This window comes from Lichtheimia ornata (genome assembly GCF_029851405.1).
Source record: "Lichtheimia ornata isolate CBS 291.66 chromosome Unknown scaffold00006, whole genome shotgun sequence".
NCBI lineage: Eukaryota > Fungi > Mucoromycota > Mucoromycetes > Mucorales > Lichtheimiaceae > Lichtheimia > Lichtheimia ornata.
Window position 1 is genome coordinate 92447 of NW_026695326.1, and position 16883 is coordinate 109329.

Sequence of the window (16883 nt, forward strand, 5' to 3'; positions counted from 1 at the left end):
CCCTTATCTTTAGTAATCCAAATATGTCTGTATGTGTATGTATGCAATGTTCATATGTTTGTTGTGATAGTAATGATATGTATATAATAGCTGCTATTGCTGATCTTCATCTGCTGGTTCTTCTTCATTTTCTTTTGATTGCTGCTGCTGATCTTCTTCAGGTTCTTGTTGCTGCGAATTCTCATTGTCATCATCATCATTGGGTTGTGGTTGTTTGTTCTCACGTTGTTCCATGTACATGCGACGTAACATTTCCTGATCCTTCTGTTTTCGTTGTCGTTCAATTTCCTCTGCACCGCCCGTCTTTTTCAGCTTTTTGGAATCGACAAAGGTGGATAGCTCTTGTTCAAATTCGTCAATGCGGTTGTCAAGTTCACGTTGTCGCATCTTTTCAGCTTGATTGAGAGCCTTGAGTCGACGATCATGATCGACATCAATGGTTTGAACTTGCTTGAGGACACTGCTCATTCCTTCGAAACCTTCTTCAGCAGGGGCCACATGGAATTCACGCATGACAGGCTTGGCCTTTTTCTGGTAAGCACAAATCTTCTCAAGTTGATCATAGACTTCCACCAAAGCAGCCAAATCATCTCGCATGTCGAGTAACAAGCCTTCCTGTTCCTTGAGCATTTGTTGCTCCTTGACAATGGTTTGAAGCTCCATTTCCCATGTCTTCTTCCATCGTGGTTTGACGCTGACAAGATACTCGCCGAATTCCTCAATTTCCTTGGAGACCATATCCCGCTCCTTATTGCAATGAGCCATTTGGGCATCCGAAGGACGACATTTACGTTGTGTCACATCCAACTTGAGCTGATCCACTGTATCCTGCAAGTCCTCAAGGCGTGCTGTGATCTTGTCTGAATCGGCAAGCACCTTTTCTTTGCCTTCTTCAATAAACAATCGTGCTGCTGCTCGTGCTGTTTGCTTGTCTTTGCTCTCTTCATCTTGTTTCCTCAACTCTTCAGCTTTGTCTTTCAATTCTTGCACCACTCCATCCGTGCTTTCACGCATCTCACGCTCTAATTGTCGTAATACGGCCATGTCTCGTCTCAGCGTTTCAATTTCCTTCAATTGTGATTGAAGTTGTTGTGTAGAAATGGTTGTATTCTCTTCATTACTTGATGATGTTGTAGTCGTAGGTTCAGGAACATCTGCCGTTGTCGATGATGACTCTGGTTCTGGAGCCTGTGCTGGTGCAGGTGGAGGTGGTGGAGGTGGTGGTGGAGGTACGGCAGCTTGTTGATTGTCAGCGACTTGAGCAACTTGCTTTTTGATTTCATCCACGTGTTCAATAAACAATTTTCGGATCTCGCCCATCTCCTTTTCAACCGAATCAGTCACTTGTTGCAACCACTGCTTCTGTGCCACGTCCTCTATCATCAAAGTATGTGAGCATCACGTGCAATTCATGAAGTAATCTCAAATAACCATACCATCCACATTGAGAGAAAGCACCGACTTGTTGGTTACTTCTTGAAGATTCTCAAGCTCATATGACACGTTGATGGCAGGGTCGCGGATGTAAATGCTGGGAAAATCATTGAGGCCGGAAGAGTAATTGAACTTTTCAATAAAGAGCATACGCAATGCTGACAAGCTGACTTCGCCTGTATATTGCACCTTTTTGGTATTGTTGCCAATCTGCAAATAAAGGCTGAGACCTATTGTATATATGCTCATTAGCACCCCTCCTTGAATTAGATTATGTATAAATGGCATACCTTTTTCACCTTCGTCCTTTGTAGCTTGTGGTGCTGTTGTTGTTGTTACAGCATTGTCATTTTGCATTTCATCCACAGTACCCAATTTGCGTGTGTCAGGAGTAGGAAGTGAAGGCACGGGTGGAACATATTCGTTGGCAGGTCGTTTCATAGGATGATAATCATTGTTGCCACGCAACATGGATGCACGACGTACTGAAGATCGACGAGCGAGATTCTCTTGTCGTTTAAGAGCTGCAAGTGCACTAGCAGTGCCAGGATCATTTTCATCAAAATCACTTGGAGAGGTACGTGCTGGCACAGCTGCAGGCGATGACATGGGTGGTGGTGGAGGTGGTGGAGGTGGAGGTGGATGTGCTATAGGTGATGCTGGTCGAGTATCAAAGTAACCACGTGATGAAGATGATGTGCTATTGGGCCGACCAAGACCTGTACCCATTCGATCATCACCAGCGACTGACGAAGATGTAGAACGAGAAGGTGAAGGTATACGTGGTTGTTGTTGACGTGGTGAAGATGGTAAATAAGTAGGCGAATAAGGTCGATTTTGGGGTGGTGGATAATTCATTCTACTCGTTGAGCTGCTGTCTGAAGAAACGGATGGGCGTGGCATTCCACTTGTACGAGGATCATAATCCGATGGTGTAATACGAGCAGCGGATGGAGGTGGTGAACGATCTGCTGGATAATAAGGTCGTGTAGGAGACTGTGCAAGGTTTGCCCCACGAGCAAGTGCAGCTTGTGGTACTTCTCGACGCCAAGAATCGGTAGATCGCATTGAATCTCGTGACCAAGCAGCTGTTTCCCGTTCCCGTAATTGATGTTGCTTCCCCTTCAATCCATGTAACAAGTGAACAATCACATCTCGAATCTTTGGCAAATGCTGCTCCAATGTAGTAGGGGATGGCTCCTCATTCATAGCAACCGATATCGAGTCCTTTAGTTGATGAGGTATCCATGCAAGATCACTATTCATTGCTTTGTCAATAACAACATGACACTATATCCTTATCATCATTCCCTACTTACTTCATGGGCACTCCATTGTCTTCAAAGGCTTGTGATACTGAATGGAATTGTCGTTCCAAAGTCTCCCGAAAATCAAGGATATCCGCAGTAGTCGCTCGTAATTGAGACCAGTGTGTCAATGCTTCCAACAATGCCTTGGTGGTTCGTAAGAGCTTGGTCACCACTTGTTCAATCTCGCCATTCTGACACAATAACCCCACATTAGAGACAAGTTGTTTCATGTAAGCGCCGCAGGGGCCACACACTACAGGCACACCTCCTCCATTCGTTTACCTGTGACCTTCCAGTGCTGCTGTTGCGATGCACGTATTCGGGGCGACGACCATTGGCGGGTGGTGGTGGTGGATAGGAGGTATTGTCATACGATCCGTATTCCATTACTGTGTGTGGTCGTTATTGTCCAAGGGCGGAAGTGGAAGAAAGAGAGAGAGAGAGAGAGAGAAAGCTAAAAGAGGAGTATACTATAACTCACCCTATCCAGGCTTAGCATTCGGGGTTGACTTGGCACATATACAAATCATCGGCTCGTGATTCTATCCGGTATAGCTCTTGCCTGCACATGACACCTTATGCACAAAAAGTGTGGCAAATCCTGCATATAATTATTCCTTTGCATTGCATCAATGTCAAGCTGCTATCCACTCGTATCATTCGCTTTACGTCATCTAATAAAGATCCCCCACACCATCCATTCACTTTAAACACAATGCACCAAGGGGTGTTTTATTTCCTCATCATACTACTCAATGAATCATCCTTAATAACATTAACACTTTAAGCTGCCAACATTTTCTGTAATCGACCATCCCTATCGGCTGCTTTAAGATCATCACAACCACCAAGATGCTGTTGCTTGATGAAGATGTTGGGTACGGTGCGTTGGCCGCTGCGTCTCTCAAGGTAATCTTGCATGGCAGAACCGTGGGCTATGGAGCGATGATGGCGTTGAGATGACATGATGATTGAATGGTATTATCAACTTACTTTCACGGTCAAGCTCTACCACAGTAAATTCAACGTTTTGACTTTTCAAGAGCCCTTTAGCACTATTGCAGAACGCTGAAAAAGGAATGAGACACGTCGATCCAAGTTGCTGGAATCAATAAACGCGAATTGACATACGACAATACGTCTTTGAAAAGACAACCACATTGTTATTCTTGATGAGATCTTCAACTTGTTGCTCAACTTGGGCCAGTTCTTCAGGCGTGAGGGGTGGTGGGAATATCCAAGAATAAAGCTTTTTCAACATGGTGTTGCTGAGGTGAAAGCATTAGCTGCATCAGGAAAGATTTATATACTACCAAATGAGTTTCCATGGCTACTCCGGTAACCCGGGATACTGGGTATGATATCATTCATTCATTCATTTCATTTAGAACATCTCTTTTTATTATTCTTCAAATGACCACTCAAACTGCTTTGCTAGCTTTTTTCGTCTACCATGTAACTTTGCAGGATCACCAAATTGCTTAACACGAGAACGAATGGCTAACCAAACTGCGTGTACATGATCATTTTTACCCTTGTAAGCTTTCACCATGCGTCGAACCCCTTGCAGGTTGGAATCACGTAATTGCTTAAGTTGTAGAATACGATCCTTTCTTCGCCACATGCCACGTCCAAGTACAACCGCATCAAAAAGACGCCAGCGTCCAACGAGATCCTTGAAATTCTCATATCGTTCATCGATGGATACCACGTGATACCATACAAAGACGCCCAAGGTAGCCAATGCAGCAAAGAATCCAAAGAATGTTCCTCCAAAGAGCGTGTACCATCCCCAAATGAAGGCCAAAATGTAGACAAAGGGAACCATTAACAAGCCGAGAAAGATCTTGTTTTGTGCCCTGACTTCCTCATAGATCTCAAACTTTCCTGCATAGTAACCTGCCACATACAACGGTAAATGACCCACCAAGCCTGGTAGAAAGAGAGGTAGATCAATCATCGATGCCATGGTACGCCGAAGTAATTCCATCGTAGTAGATGCTGCTGTGATATCCCGCTCATTGTACTTTGCAATATGAGAATCCTTTAGAGACAAAGCTTCCAATTCCATCTTGTATGCACGCAAACTTTGCTCCAACAATGCAATGTCTGGATCCGATGTCGAAAGGTCAGCAAAGGCTCCAATAAGACTATAGCAAATGATCATGCGTTATCAGTACAATGTAGTAGTAGCAGTCGTAGTGATCATGACAAAACCAACCTTTGAGTAACGGAAATATAATCGCGCATCGACCCATTTTCTCCAGGAAATAACAACCATCGAGCCATCTCTGCTGCATCTCGACTCTCCCAATCAGGAGCATTCACCGTAAGCCCTTCAATTGCAGAACGTAAATCGGCTGTGAGTTGCTTTGCTGCCTTTTTGGGATCTTGATAATAGGTATCCATATAAGGATCCACGTGCAATGGCTTGCCGTATCTATCATAAATGACGTCAATCGACGTGGTTGGGGTGGAGTAAACCCATAAGCCTTTACTTACTTGACGATGGCAACGCTGCGATACTTTGATTTCTCGGGATAAACGATACCAACAGGAAGAATTACAGCTTTTCGTGGAAGAGAACCATCGGCATTAGGGTGGGGATCCTCCTCAATCACTTTGGCATATTCGAGTGCAGCCTAATGCTATCATGAGTCTATTGCATAAACTAGGCGTGCAGTATACTTACAAAGCTTGTACCATCTTTGAATGTTCCAAGATGTGGTAAAGTATGACTTGTGCCTTCTGGAAATACAGCGACGGATTCACCAAGACGCATGACATCGTATGTAGCAGCATAGAGTTGAGCATTGTTTCTAGTCTTGCGGTCGACTGGGACAACCCCACAATTCTCGAGAAAGCGTTTGGCGAGAGGATGCTTAAACATGCTATCTTTGGCCCAATAGTGGAAGCGTCGATGGTCTGGAAAGGTCACCGAAAGTACGGCTGGATCGACAATCATATTGTGATGGGTCGCTGCACTGTGACATGTCAATTGCGTTGTTGGAGTGGTCCTTTTTTGAGTTTGCTTACACAATCATGGGTCCTTCAGTGGGTATATTGTGCTCATCCTGAAGCTTAATGTCGACGAAAAAAGACCATAGTGCACTCCTGGAGACAAGAATAACGAATTCATGACCGAGTCCAAATGGCATTGCGGGAGAGAGTGAGTAGAGTTGCAAGAAGCAAGAAGCCGACGACCCCACCAACTGGGGGTGAAGCATGTGTCGTTGTGTGCTGCTGGGAAGCAAAACGATATTGGCCAATCGATAGTGGTCTTGTCACACCTGCCATGTGCACGCACACTCTAGATAAGCATCATCATGCACAACATCCTTTTCCTCTTCTTCTCTTTTTATTCAACAATAAAGTATACATAATGCAATCATGATTACTATTACAAAATACACCGGTGATATCTTATAGCTTGTGGATGAACCCCCTGTGCTCATTAAATTCATGCTTGGGAAAGGATTTTGCTCAACAATGGATTTAGAAAGTTGTGCATGGACAACATTGGTCATGTGAGCCTTGTCAAACCAAAAATACACATTCCCATTATCCAACATGTCATTGTCTTGACGAGGGTTATGCGTGCGGGCGTAGTAATCAGTCGTTCCTTGAGTGATCCCATAGCTTTCAGGGTTATCCAACACTTGTGATATTATTGTATGGGTGTCAATCAAGACCATTTGCGTATCCTTGTACTGAGCACTTTTCTCGGTAATGGTTGTATTCAGTTGCTGGTTAAAGTGTTCAATCCACGTTTGTGCCATGGCTTGTTCTCCTGTCTCTCGAGGACTTTTATCAAATGGGACCATGTTGAATACAAGAAATCGGTTGGCATCCACTGTTTGGTGAAGTCGATCAATTTGATTACTGATGCAACGAAGCACATCGGTCGGATCTAGTGTGCCACAAAAGGTTAGCATCATTCTACATGCTTATTGTTGTAAGTATACGTGCATCCTCCTATCACTTACGCACATGGCCCACCATATCGTTAATACCAACAAAGATGACGTAGATGGTCGTTGCTGGATCATCGTCAGGCATCGAATTGATGTAATGCATAGTTTGCTGATTCACACTAGGACTATGTGTATTGTTGGTGTCTACGCAATAGGCTCCTCCAACAGCATGATTGTCAATTGTAATATTATCCCAAGCCAATTGTCTTATCCACTTTGGTCCATTGCACTCGTCGCCCTTGTCGGCTTTAAGGTGGTTTGAGTTGTGACATGAAAGGATAAAACATAATAGAGCTATTACCCGTATATGAATCTCCAAAGGCAACAAGATGATTGACCGGAGGAGTACTCGTTGTATCATCGCATACAATCCATTTTGTAAGAAAAAGCACACAAATCAGCAGTGCGTCTATAAACATCCAGAACAGGTAAAATGAATAAAGAGAGGTAAAAAAGAGTAGTGTGGATTCACTAGTAGTCTAATATGAATATCGAATTTTTAGTGCCAAATGGCTGATCTAAGGGATATGAAATGACCGAATACAGAAAAGAACGATGCTTGGCGGTGTCCAAGTAACAATTTAAACAAGTAGGCTTAGCTATACACGTGCAAATGGTCCATTTATTACTTTGCTAACTTATCCTTCTTCTACATACTCCCCATCATCCTCTGCTATCTCATACTCGTCAACCTCCTCCTCCTCTTCTTCTTCCTCTTCCTCTTCCTGGTCTTCATCCATATCACTACCACTATCCTCTTCTGAACTATCTTCATCTTCCTCGTCCTCATCATTGTCGCTAAAATGAAGTTGGCTGGATTCTTCTTGTACATGATCCTGAGATAGGTATTGTGACCAACCCTCATCTTCTTCACTGTCATCAAAGAGACGCACGAATCCTTGTTGTTCCTCTTCTTCTCGTGTGGGTCGCGGTGTGATCGTGTTGTTGTTATCACTGCTGTTGCTGTTGCTGTTGCTAGGTTGGGGTATATTAGAGAGCGTCCGATTGGCGTTGCGTTTGCTATTGTTGTCTGCTTGAAGTTTGCGTTGTTCATGCCAATAAGAAGCACTAACCCAAGTGCCCGGTCGTATGATGCCTGCTGTACCTTTACCACCTGTAGCAGCCCTTCGTGCGACGTGAGGTAATCGACAATTGGCGTTTGAGCATTTTCCAGTTTCTGCAAACTCGGGACAAACATGAATGTGCTTATCACGACATTCGAGCCCTTTGCTGCAATATCCTTCCATAGCAAAGGCACGGCAAACAGGTGCATCAGGTCTCACATGTACGTGGCTAAAGATACATTCGGTGTTGGTGCATCGTCCTCGTTGAAAATGGACACAATGTGGGATAATGTTGGGCATCGGCTGATGCGATAATCGACATAGATTGGCTGGTTTGGGACACTTGTTTTGCAGGAATCGAGGGCAAATAGCTCGGCGTTTTGGATCATGAATAAAAGGACAACGTGGTTGCTGTGGACATTTGCCTAAAGAAAAAAGTATTACATTAAAGTCGTAACAACCATTTGTATATACATACCATAACGTGTATAATGACCACAATATCGTCTCGACACTCGCTTGCTCTTGAGTACAAGTGATTTTCCATTGGGGCCTTGCCGCACATATCCTTCAGGTCCACGTACAAATACCATATTGCCTTTACGACTACGTGCTGTTGTTGATCGCATCTTTTTGACAGCTTCTAGATCGCTCCCCGGTGGTCGTGTTCTATCCGATACATGTCATTTTATGAGTGTTATATCACATGATCCATCCATCATCGTTTACCTTTTGTTACGACGTACTACAACCACATGAGACCCTGCAGCCATTCCACTCGGTAATGGTTGATTCTTTAGTCGATCTTGTCGTATCAACTTTTTGCCTTTGACCATAAACTTGACACCTCCAATCTCAATCTGTTTGGGTGCTCCTGGTGGTGTTGTTGTAGCTGAAAAAGTGGACGTTGTTGGTGTCGTTGTAGTCTTGTTGAGCACGAGCTTCTTGTGTGGTGAAGAAGAAGAAGACGATGGTATTGTAGGTTGAGGAGGTGCTCGTGGACTTGCTTCTGCTTTGTTCAACACCAACTGTTTGTTGTAACTACCACTATTGCGACTCGTTGCTGGGGCATTCCTGGGGCCATTAAAGATAGCAGATTTGTTGGTGCTGGCACGGTTGTGATTGTTGGTCCAGGTGCGTGAAAACGACATTGGCCGATTGGTATACTGTGCACCGCTATATCCTCCTCGAACGTGGCTGTTCGTTTGATCCTTTCGATGCTTTTCAATAGCACCTGTCAATTGCTGAATGCGTTGTCGGATCTCGTCTTTTGACTGCATTGCGTGTGTGTGCGTGTAAAAGGAAGAAAGAAAGAAAATGCTGTAATGCCTACTCCTCCAAAAATCAAGAACCGAGCGTAGTCTAAAGTTTACTACTACGTGCCAACAACCCATCCCCCTCCTTACGTTGATCCCACCTTTTATGCATATTAGCTTATAAATATGACTTCAAAATTGATTGTTGTATCCATTTGATTATTGTATTTCACATAACACACGCCGCAGCCATATCAAAATTCCCCTCGTTATGCATGACATTTACATCCCCTCGAAGGTATATGTCAATGATGACTCATTAAAGCGTATTGCTCTACTCTGGAGTTCAAACCAACCTGCTGGCGCTGTCAACCATTTCGTCTCAACATTTGCAAGTGCTAAAAAATCCAGTCTGAGCTTCAAACAATATCACCTTTTTTCACTTCTTATTGAAATTACACATGAATGACCTTGCCAATGATGCATTTGAAGGTACGAATGAACTTGTTATTAGATTCTCTATCGAATGGTGGTAAAACGAAGCGTCAATTCGCACCTTCCAAATCGGGTAATCGAGGCTTTATCATCGCGCGTGAACATAATTAATAACAAGAGGAAAAGAAGCCGTGATAGTATAGTGGCAGTACATTGCGTTGTGGCCGCACTGACCCTGGTTCGATTCCAGGTCACGGCATTCGAAGGATTCAATCGCTCTCTTAGAGCTTTGTTTTTTCTTTTTTCGCGTAGGTCACGTGATCTCGTTCTTGATTCTTTTGATCCACTTTTTTTTGTCATATCTGACCATAGTCAAAGCATACATTATGTATTGATTAAAAACGACAAAAGATTCATGTAGGTAGTCGTTTGTTTGTGTTAAGGATACGATAACAGGAAGAGCTCGTTGATAGGCGTATCAATTGAGTATTTGGCAAGATTACAGGAACAGAGTAGTAGGTAGATTAATCATGTATAATAACAACATAGCTGATGGATGATGCTTTGTTGCATACTGTGTGTACGTGTAAATAATACTAAAGGGGTGAGATTTGGACTGCATGGTCATAGAACAATAAGCAGTGGTAATGGGATTGATGACAAGAGGACATAACCTAAAAGTAAACCATCATCCAATTTATGCAGCAAAGCACACACATGTTTGGCAATAATGGCTCGACGTTGCATATGGCCTTATGCTACTCTTTTTGCCCACAGCAAGATATATTGATTGGTCACTCATCCTGAAACTCAATGGAGGATCATGGTCAAAAGACGTATACTTCGTACATGCAAGACCGATAACGGAACGAATCTATTCCATCTACCCTACCATTTACAAGCAACAAGGGAATACGCTAGCTAAGTGCAAGTGGATTCAACAATGACTCTAGCTACTTGTCCATCATGGTCGTTATCGTCTGCATCTTCTTGTAATCGCCATCACACCAAGGATAAGGACACCATCCAATGACTTGACGGCTTGTATGTACCAAAGAAAGAAATCCTGTGGCCCCCTTGGGCGATGATCACCCTTTTGTGTCAGGAGCTCCATTACACATCCTCTTCTCCACATTGCCTAACAAATGGATTGTACCAAGAGTTGGCAGGCTAGTGCCATTGAGGTCCCTCTTGAAGTGGTCATCGCGGCAACCCCTTTGAAGGCTTTGCACAGCAAGTAGGTTAAAGCCGAAGAGCAGGACAAAAGTCCCTGGCACCCTCCACAAGGAAAGGTGGTTGACTACAAATCCCACATGCAACCACAGGACATGGAACCGATGGCACCTCAAGCGGGGGGAGATGAAACACCAGTGCAGAGAACAAGAATGCCAAACGTACCCCTCATCCACCAAGCATAACGTGAGAGAGCTCTGGGTGCAAGAGAACCACAAGGATAGCTTCCTTTGACAAGCTGAGGAAAAGTCGCTTGTTTGGCCAGGAGAAGATACACATTGATTGTCCTTATGGGCCCCACCCTATGACCCGATTGAACCGACACGAATCCGTTTCCCCTTCGATGATCCAGTCTCACGCTTCCCAGTTGGACCAAGCTTGTTGACGATCTCGAATAGGCCAAAAGACCACTTGCGATCATATGCGCCGCACCTACTGCGTGAAGCCATAGCCATACGTGCATCTTGCCGCTGGGGGGATACCAGAACGATACTGGGGCGAGGGAGTGTCCTTGGAACAATACGAAGCCAAAAGGTGGAAGATTCAATAACATGCAATCCCCATAGCCAACTTTTCCCAGTCAATGGTCGTGTAGTCTAAAGTAGACAATGAGTGAGAGATTGCCATAATAGAACAAGTCCAACATACCTCTTGAGATGCCAATTGTAAACAGGTCCCAAAATAAAGAGCACCCTATTGCCATCCAATGCTACCAAGTGAAACAATGTAGTTGTAACGATCCTTCACTCCAACTTACCTCTTTACACCTCCCACAAGTGGTCAACATTGACAATGGCCATGAACGGTCTTGATCAAGGGAAAGCGAGTTGGTTTTGGTTGAGATCAACCGTTGCCATGGCTGCGCAACGCTGCTGTTATGAGACGTGTGTAAACACGGTCACACTCTTTACTGCCCAGCCAATTTTACAGCACGTGATGGTCGTTGCCATGGATAGTAGCAAACGGTTTAAAGCATTGTAGACATGTAACTTTTGGGTATGTGCATCATCCAGGAGCTGAAACAAGAGTATGTGGTCTGTGCACAGCTACTTTTCATTTCCGAAGACACGAGTAGGTCCACTTTGACTTCCCGAAGACCGTTTGGTGTCACATTGTTCCTCTGATTATCTCATTGTCTCATTTAAACATGGTCGTTGCTATGGCATAGATAGTCCATAAATTGCGATCTAACAGCCTTTTCCTCAAGGTTGGCACTATTGTTCATTTTATGACATTGAACGATTGTCCTGCTCCAGCCCAGCATGCCCATCCTTCAACTTTCCTGATCCGAGAGGATTTGGTTGAGTTACGCTCAAACACAAAACATCATCCAATTTCACAAAGTCATTTTGCAAAGTTATTTGTAAACTGCCAACTAATAGCCCATTCCTTCCATTCACCTTTGTTGTCCAATCCAATGCATACGAACGATTCTCCTGCTCCAGCCCATCATCCCCATCCTTCAACTTTCTTGTTGGAGCTAAGCTGGTAGTAAAGGTAATAGCTGTTGTTGGATCATCATTATCATATAAGTGTAAAATGGCACACACCCTTTTGCTATACGTGAGGATCATTTCTTTTATTTACGTGTACCTATTGTCTATCGTGTGTGTGTGGGGTTATTGAGTGGCCTCAGTGTAATAGCAGTAGGGGGATTTAAACTTGGGACAGCAGCTCCACGACTTGAGACCCTCTCTTCTTTTTCTCCCACCTTTCCTTATTCCATTCACGACATCTCGATCAAGGTAATGTATTATCAAAGAGTGCTCTTGTTGGCTGTGAGATGTTAATGTAGATCTGAACATGCATTGTCAGGGAGTGAGTGTGTCCAAGTGCTGAGGAATGAGCGTGGTTGGTGGTTGGTGGTTGCCATGGGGATATCGTTGCTTCCTCTTGTTCGTTGCTATTCCCGCTCTACGCTTGGTGTCAACAGGTACATTGAGAGTCCAATGTTGCAGCCGAACTGGTCCCATTGACGTGTTAGCTTATATAGGGGGCAAGTTTGGTTTCAAGACGTTGGCTGGTTTGGCGTTCTGTTTCGGCTCAACAACACTACACCATGGTTTTCGGTTTCCAGTAACCAACAACAAAGGGGTTCTTGTGTTTATGGAAAAGGCAAGTGCAATGAAGCAAACAACGAAAAAGGGCGTTTATTGTATATGTGTGCTAATAATGAATTGAGTAGGTTTCTTTGGTCAGGCAATGCAACTTGGGGCATCATCGTCATCTCTTTGGGTTCAAGTCCCAGCCTGTATCAAGTGGCCGCTGCGTCGCTCTGCACTAGCCAAGTGTGCTGGAAAAGCTTCTTGGAACGCGTCCAGGGCTCTATAGGCCTGCGTTTGAGTTGAGGATGGGTCGACCACGATGGATCTTTGGAAGAGCATGGTCACTGTGTCTAGGTAAAAGGGGATTTGCAACAGCTTGTGAATGTGTTTAACCAACACGCTCTTCTCGTGATAGGCTCGTTCTTTCCCTTGAGGATTTCTTTTCATGAGGTGGGAAAATGATTGGAAGGATTGGATTGGGGAGCATTCTTTCTTTGGAGAGGATGAATGAGGATAACGATGAGCCTGGACTCTACGTAAGTGATGTCCTTCCTTGCCATGGATCGAACTGGCCTTGCGTGATTCGTGCAGTGCTTTCTCAAGAACAAGGGATCGCCCGACGTTGCTCGTATGGCGGTGATTTGGTTTGTGGATTCCTTCTAATTTGCTTTCTTCCTTGAGAGGATCGCCTAACGGTATACCAAATCGTCATCATTCCAGTATCAGATGGTCTAAATTGCCTGCTTTCTTATTTATAGAGACGACGATTACGATGATTACCACATTCACAACAATGACAATGATGACGACAACGAGATTCAAAAGGAAGCCTGCAGGACCCCATTCTTTTCAACTTGTGTATTTTTGGATGTTGGTGTGACGGATGAGATTGACGACTGGTGACGAGTACGAGTACGAATGATGACGGAGGACGACTACGACGATGGTGGTGGCAATGCACAGTAGCAAGATAGTTAGATGAAATAAAGCATTACACGCTTGTTGGAGGTTGCTAGCTTGTGGATTACATACTATTGCTTCAAAGATGGAATAATAAAGGTGGTCCGGTTCTCGGTCATGCAAGAAGTACATGGCTTTTGTGATACAATAAGGAGGAGTGGGAAGTGGGATGAGCTTGAGAAGAGAAAAAGTGAAGAGATCCCTCCATTGAGTTTCAGGATGAGTGACCCATTCAATATGTATACGTATCTTTTTACATATACAAATTGGTTTGTGCAGCTCGACCTTCTCCTACATGCAAATGTGATACATACCTTGACACACCTTCATGGTTGGATGCTGTTTTAGTTACGTACCTTCACAAAAGGCAATCATCATCATCATCATCCATTTGTGTAGCAACCTGTCAAGGACGCGTTTGTGTAACCACCACGTGCGGTTTCACTCAGCTCTTCATCTTTCCGTTAATGCAGCCGACACCATCCACTAGGAAAAAGCAACTCCATCACGCTTACAGCATAGGTAAAACATAAAGACGCCTGTATCTCCAAACTTTACAATGAAACGTGGGGTTTTTATTAGAACAATGTGCTCGGCTTGGCCAACAGCACCTTGTGTGAAAGTTTCGCGTTCAATGTCGCAAACAGCCCAAAAAATATTTTTTGGTCGTCGTCGTCGAACAGGTCGCCCCCAGATCCAGTTTGGCTGGTAGCGACATTGCGAATTCTGGGATTGGCAAGCTTGATCGTGAAACTTTCACACAAGGTGCTGTTGGCCAAGCCGAGAACATTGCTCTAATAAAAACCCCACGTTTCATTGTAAAGTTTGGAGATACGGGCACCTTTATGTTTGTAAGCATGATGCTATATGAAGAGTGGTCTTTGTTCATTGTCAAGTAGGTGGACCCTGGCAGAGCAAAAGATGCAGAAGGACCTCTTTGGGTAACTCAGCTAAAAAGTCAGGACTTCAGGGACAATGCAAGAAAGGTACGCAACCCTCACTTTTATGTCATACATTGGCAGCTAATAGCCACTTTTGTGCATTCCCAACTTTTGTGCATTCTATTGTAGGTGGACGATACTCCTGCTCTAGACATTCATTTCCATGATTAAAGTAAGTTGATCCGAGCTGATTTGGTTGAGTTACGCTCACACAAGATTACATCGGTTGAGCTACATCGAGCGTGCTTTATGTCCAGAGTGATGTAATCTCTCTTTGACCGTAGCTCAGTCAAATCAGCTCGGATCAACCTACTTTAATTATGGAAATGAATGTCTGGAGCAGGGGCATCGTTCCCATGCAGTGGATCTCGCAACAATGATGATTGGATAAAAGTGGCCGTTAGCTAGCAATACATGCCTGTTCCTAGATGATCCATAAAGTAACTATACATTGACCCTTCCATTCATGCAAACGTAGCTGTGTTACACAACACGACCCTCTGCATCTTTTGTCTGTCAGGATCTAGCTACTTTACATTAAACAAAGACCACTTCTCATATAGCATCACACTTACAAACATAAAGGTGCCTGTATCTCCAAACTTTACAATGAAACGTGGGGTTTTTATTAGAGCAATGGGCTCGGCGGGCCAACAGCACCTGCCCCTATAGTAAGATCCGCCTTTGATAGACCGCATGGAAAACTTCGAGTGAATCAGGGTATGGTTAACAAGCCCTGTCTCCATGTTCGTTCTAATATAAGGTGATACATACAAGATGTACTCGTGCCACATTGTATCAGAGCTCACTCTTTCTTAAAACGTAATGAAATTACAATGATCCAAACGTACTGCAACAAATAGATTTATTATCTTTACAAGTACAAGCGTCTCTTTAAATATGTATACAATCTGTTATTGCCACTGCCTGCCGTCTTTGAGCATATGAACAAGGAAGCTTTAATGAATGTAATATGACAACTTCTGGATACAATGATGTAGATGATCTAATCTCGCTTTCCTATCTTCTTTCTCATTCCAGAAACCAATCCGTGGGTATCGTCGTTCCATGATTGCAAAATAGCTGCTGCATGCATTGACTTCATCCATGCCTGCAAAACACCTTTTGTCAATGCCATCCAATCCACCATCATCCTTACCCGTATCCACATGGTGTGATCCTTCCTTCCTGCTAACGACGTCCCAAGTAACCAAGGCGACATTCCAATAATTTCTCATCATTGCGCTTGATTGCCTCCATAGCCATTGCAGATACAATAAGAACATCCCTGACCATCCGGCTGTTGATTTATCTCTTTCTTTGCAGCTCAACAAATGCTTGTATTGCGATGTACATGATAGTTGATATCGAGTCATTCATAGGAATCCACATGTAGCAAAGCAAGCTGCTACACGTAAATAATGCTGCTTCTATACCACGTAGAAAGGCTGCAAGGCCGTCTGAAATAGCAGCTGCTGTTACGGTTGGTCGTGGTAGAGGAGGTAGTGAATACTGTTTGAGACAATGGAGTACAGACCTCGCTAATAGTAATTGCTGCAATGAATGCTGTTACGATTGGTTGTGACAGGGGAGTGTAGTATCAAGAAACGCGAGTGTTGTAGTGGGGTGCACACGCCATGGAGTTGCCATTCACTCAAAGACAATCGGATCAAGGAAGTTGTGGGATTGACATGATGGGCTGAAGCAGGACAATCGTTCGCAGGTGGTAGTTGTATGTGCTTGAATGGGCAACAGTTGAGAATGGGAAGAAGGAACAAGCTGAGAGTGGAAGAAGTGGAAATCAAATCCCTATAAATGCATGAACACTGTAAACCAAACCTTGAACCTGGAACTTTTACATAAGATGCTCTTTGACATGCTCTATTAATAAAGAACCTATACTTCATTATAAAGATTTGAATGGGAGGGTATAATGTGGGACTCGGAATCATGATTTATCGAAATAGTATGTATTTCGCTGGGACATACTGATCAACTTCATCACTTAAAAGCCGAAGACTTCATTACGAGAACTTTAAATGCGGGGCGGTCCAAATGGAGGAGAGACGGTGATGGATCGAGACACAAGCCGAGATTGCCACATGAAATTTTCACACAAGGTGCGTTCAGGCACGCTGATCAATGTTGTTCCCATAAAGCCTTCACGTTTGATTAAGAAGATTTTGAGTAGCAGCTACCTATATTATTGTCCCTATGCAAGATGGTGTCGA

General features: G+C 43.9%; 5 protein-coding genes and 1 non-coding gene across 6 annotated transcripts; 1 reads left to right on the plus strand and 5 right to left on the minus strand.

The window, feature by feature from the left end:
• Nucleotides 1-93: 93 nt before the first annotated feature.
• Nucleotides 94-3131, minus strand: O0I10_002194 (uncharacterized protein; the record flags this gene model as incomplete). Its single annotated transcript, XM_058482280.1, has 5 exons — nt 94-1376; nt 1437-1664; nt 1725-2692; nt 2754-2935; nt 3027-3131. The coding sequence occupies 5 exons, from the start codon at nt 3129-3131 to the stop codon at nt 94-96; spliced, it is 2766 nt and encodes a 921-aa protein (XP_058346778.1).
• Nucleotides 3132-3527: 396 nt separating this feature from the next.
• On the minus strand, nt 3528-4005 carry O0I10_002195 (glutaredoxin; the record flags this gene model as incomplete). Its single annotated transcript, XM_058482281.1, has 3 exons — nt 3528-3679; nt 3738-3812; nt 3876-4005. 3 exons carry the CDS (start codon nt 4003-4005, stop codon nt 3528-3530), a joined length of 357 nt encoding a protein of 118 aa, XP_058346779.1.
• Nucleotides 4006-4146: 141 nt separating this feature from the next.
• On the minus strand, nt 4147-5902 carry O0I10_002196 (uncharacterized protein; the record flags this gene model as incomplete). The annotated part of the gene is made up of 5 exons (XM_058482282.1): nt 4147-4894; nt 4966-5184; nt 5247-5386; nt 5437-5728; nt 5781-5902. 5 exons carry the CDS (start codon nt 5900-5902, stop codon nt 4147-4149), a joined length of 1521 nt encoding a protein of 506 aa, XP_058346780.1.
• Nucleotides 5903-6106: 204 nt separating this feature from the next.
• Nucleotides 6107-7137, minus strand: O0I10_002197 (uncharacterized protein; the record flags this gene model as incomplete). Its single annotated transcript, XM_058482283.1, has 3 exons — nt 6107-6654; nt 6731-6964; nt 7020-7137. The coding sequence occupies 3 exons, from the start codon at nt 7135-7137 to the stop codon at nt 6107-6109; spliced, it is 900 nt and encodes a 299-aa protein (XP_058346781.1).
• A 219-nt stretch (nt 7138-7356) lies between these two features.
• O0I10_002198 (uncharacterized protein) lies at nt 7357-9062 on the minus strand (the record flags this gene model as incomplete). Its single annotated transcript, XM_058482284.1, has 3 exons — nt 7357-8207; nt 8261-8451; nt 8512-9062. The coding sequence occupies 3 exons, from the start codon at nt 9060-9062 to the stop codon at nt 7357-7359; spliced, it is 1593 nt and encodes a 530-aa protein (XP_058346782.1).
• A 599-nt stretch (nt 9063-9661) lies between these two features.
• Nucleotides 9662-9732, plus strand: O0I10_002199. Its single transcript has one exon. It is a non-coding gene; the product is annotated as a tRNA-His (tRNA).
• Nucleotides 9733-16883: the final 7151 nt, after the last annotated feature.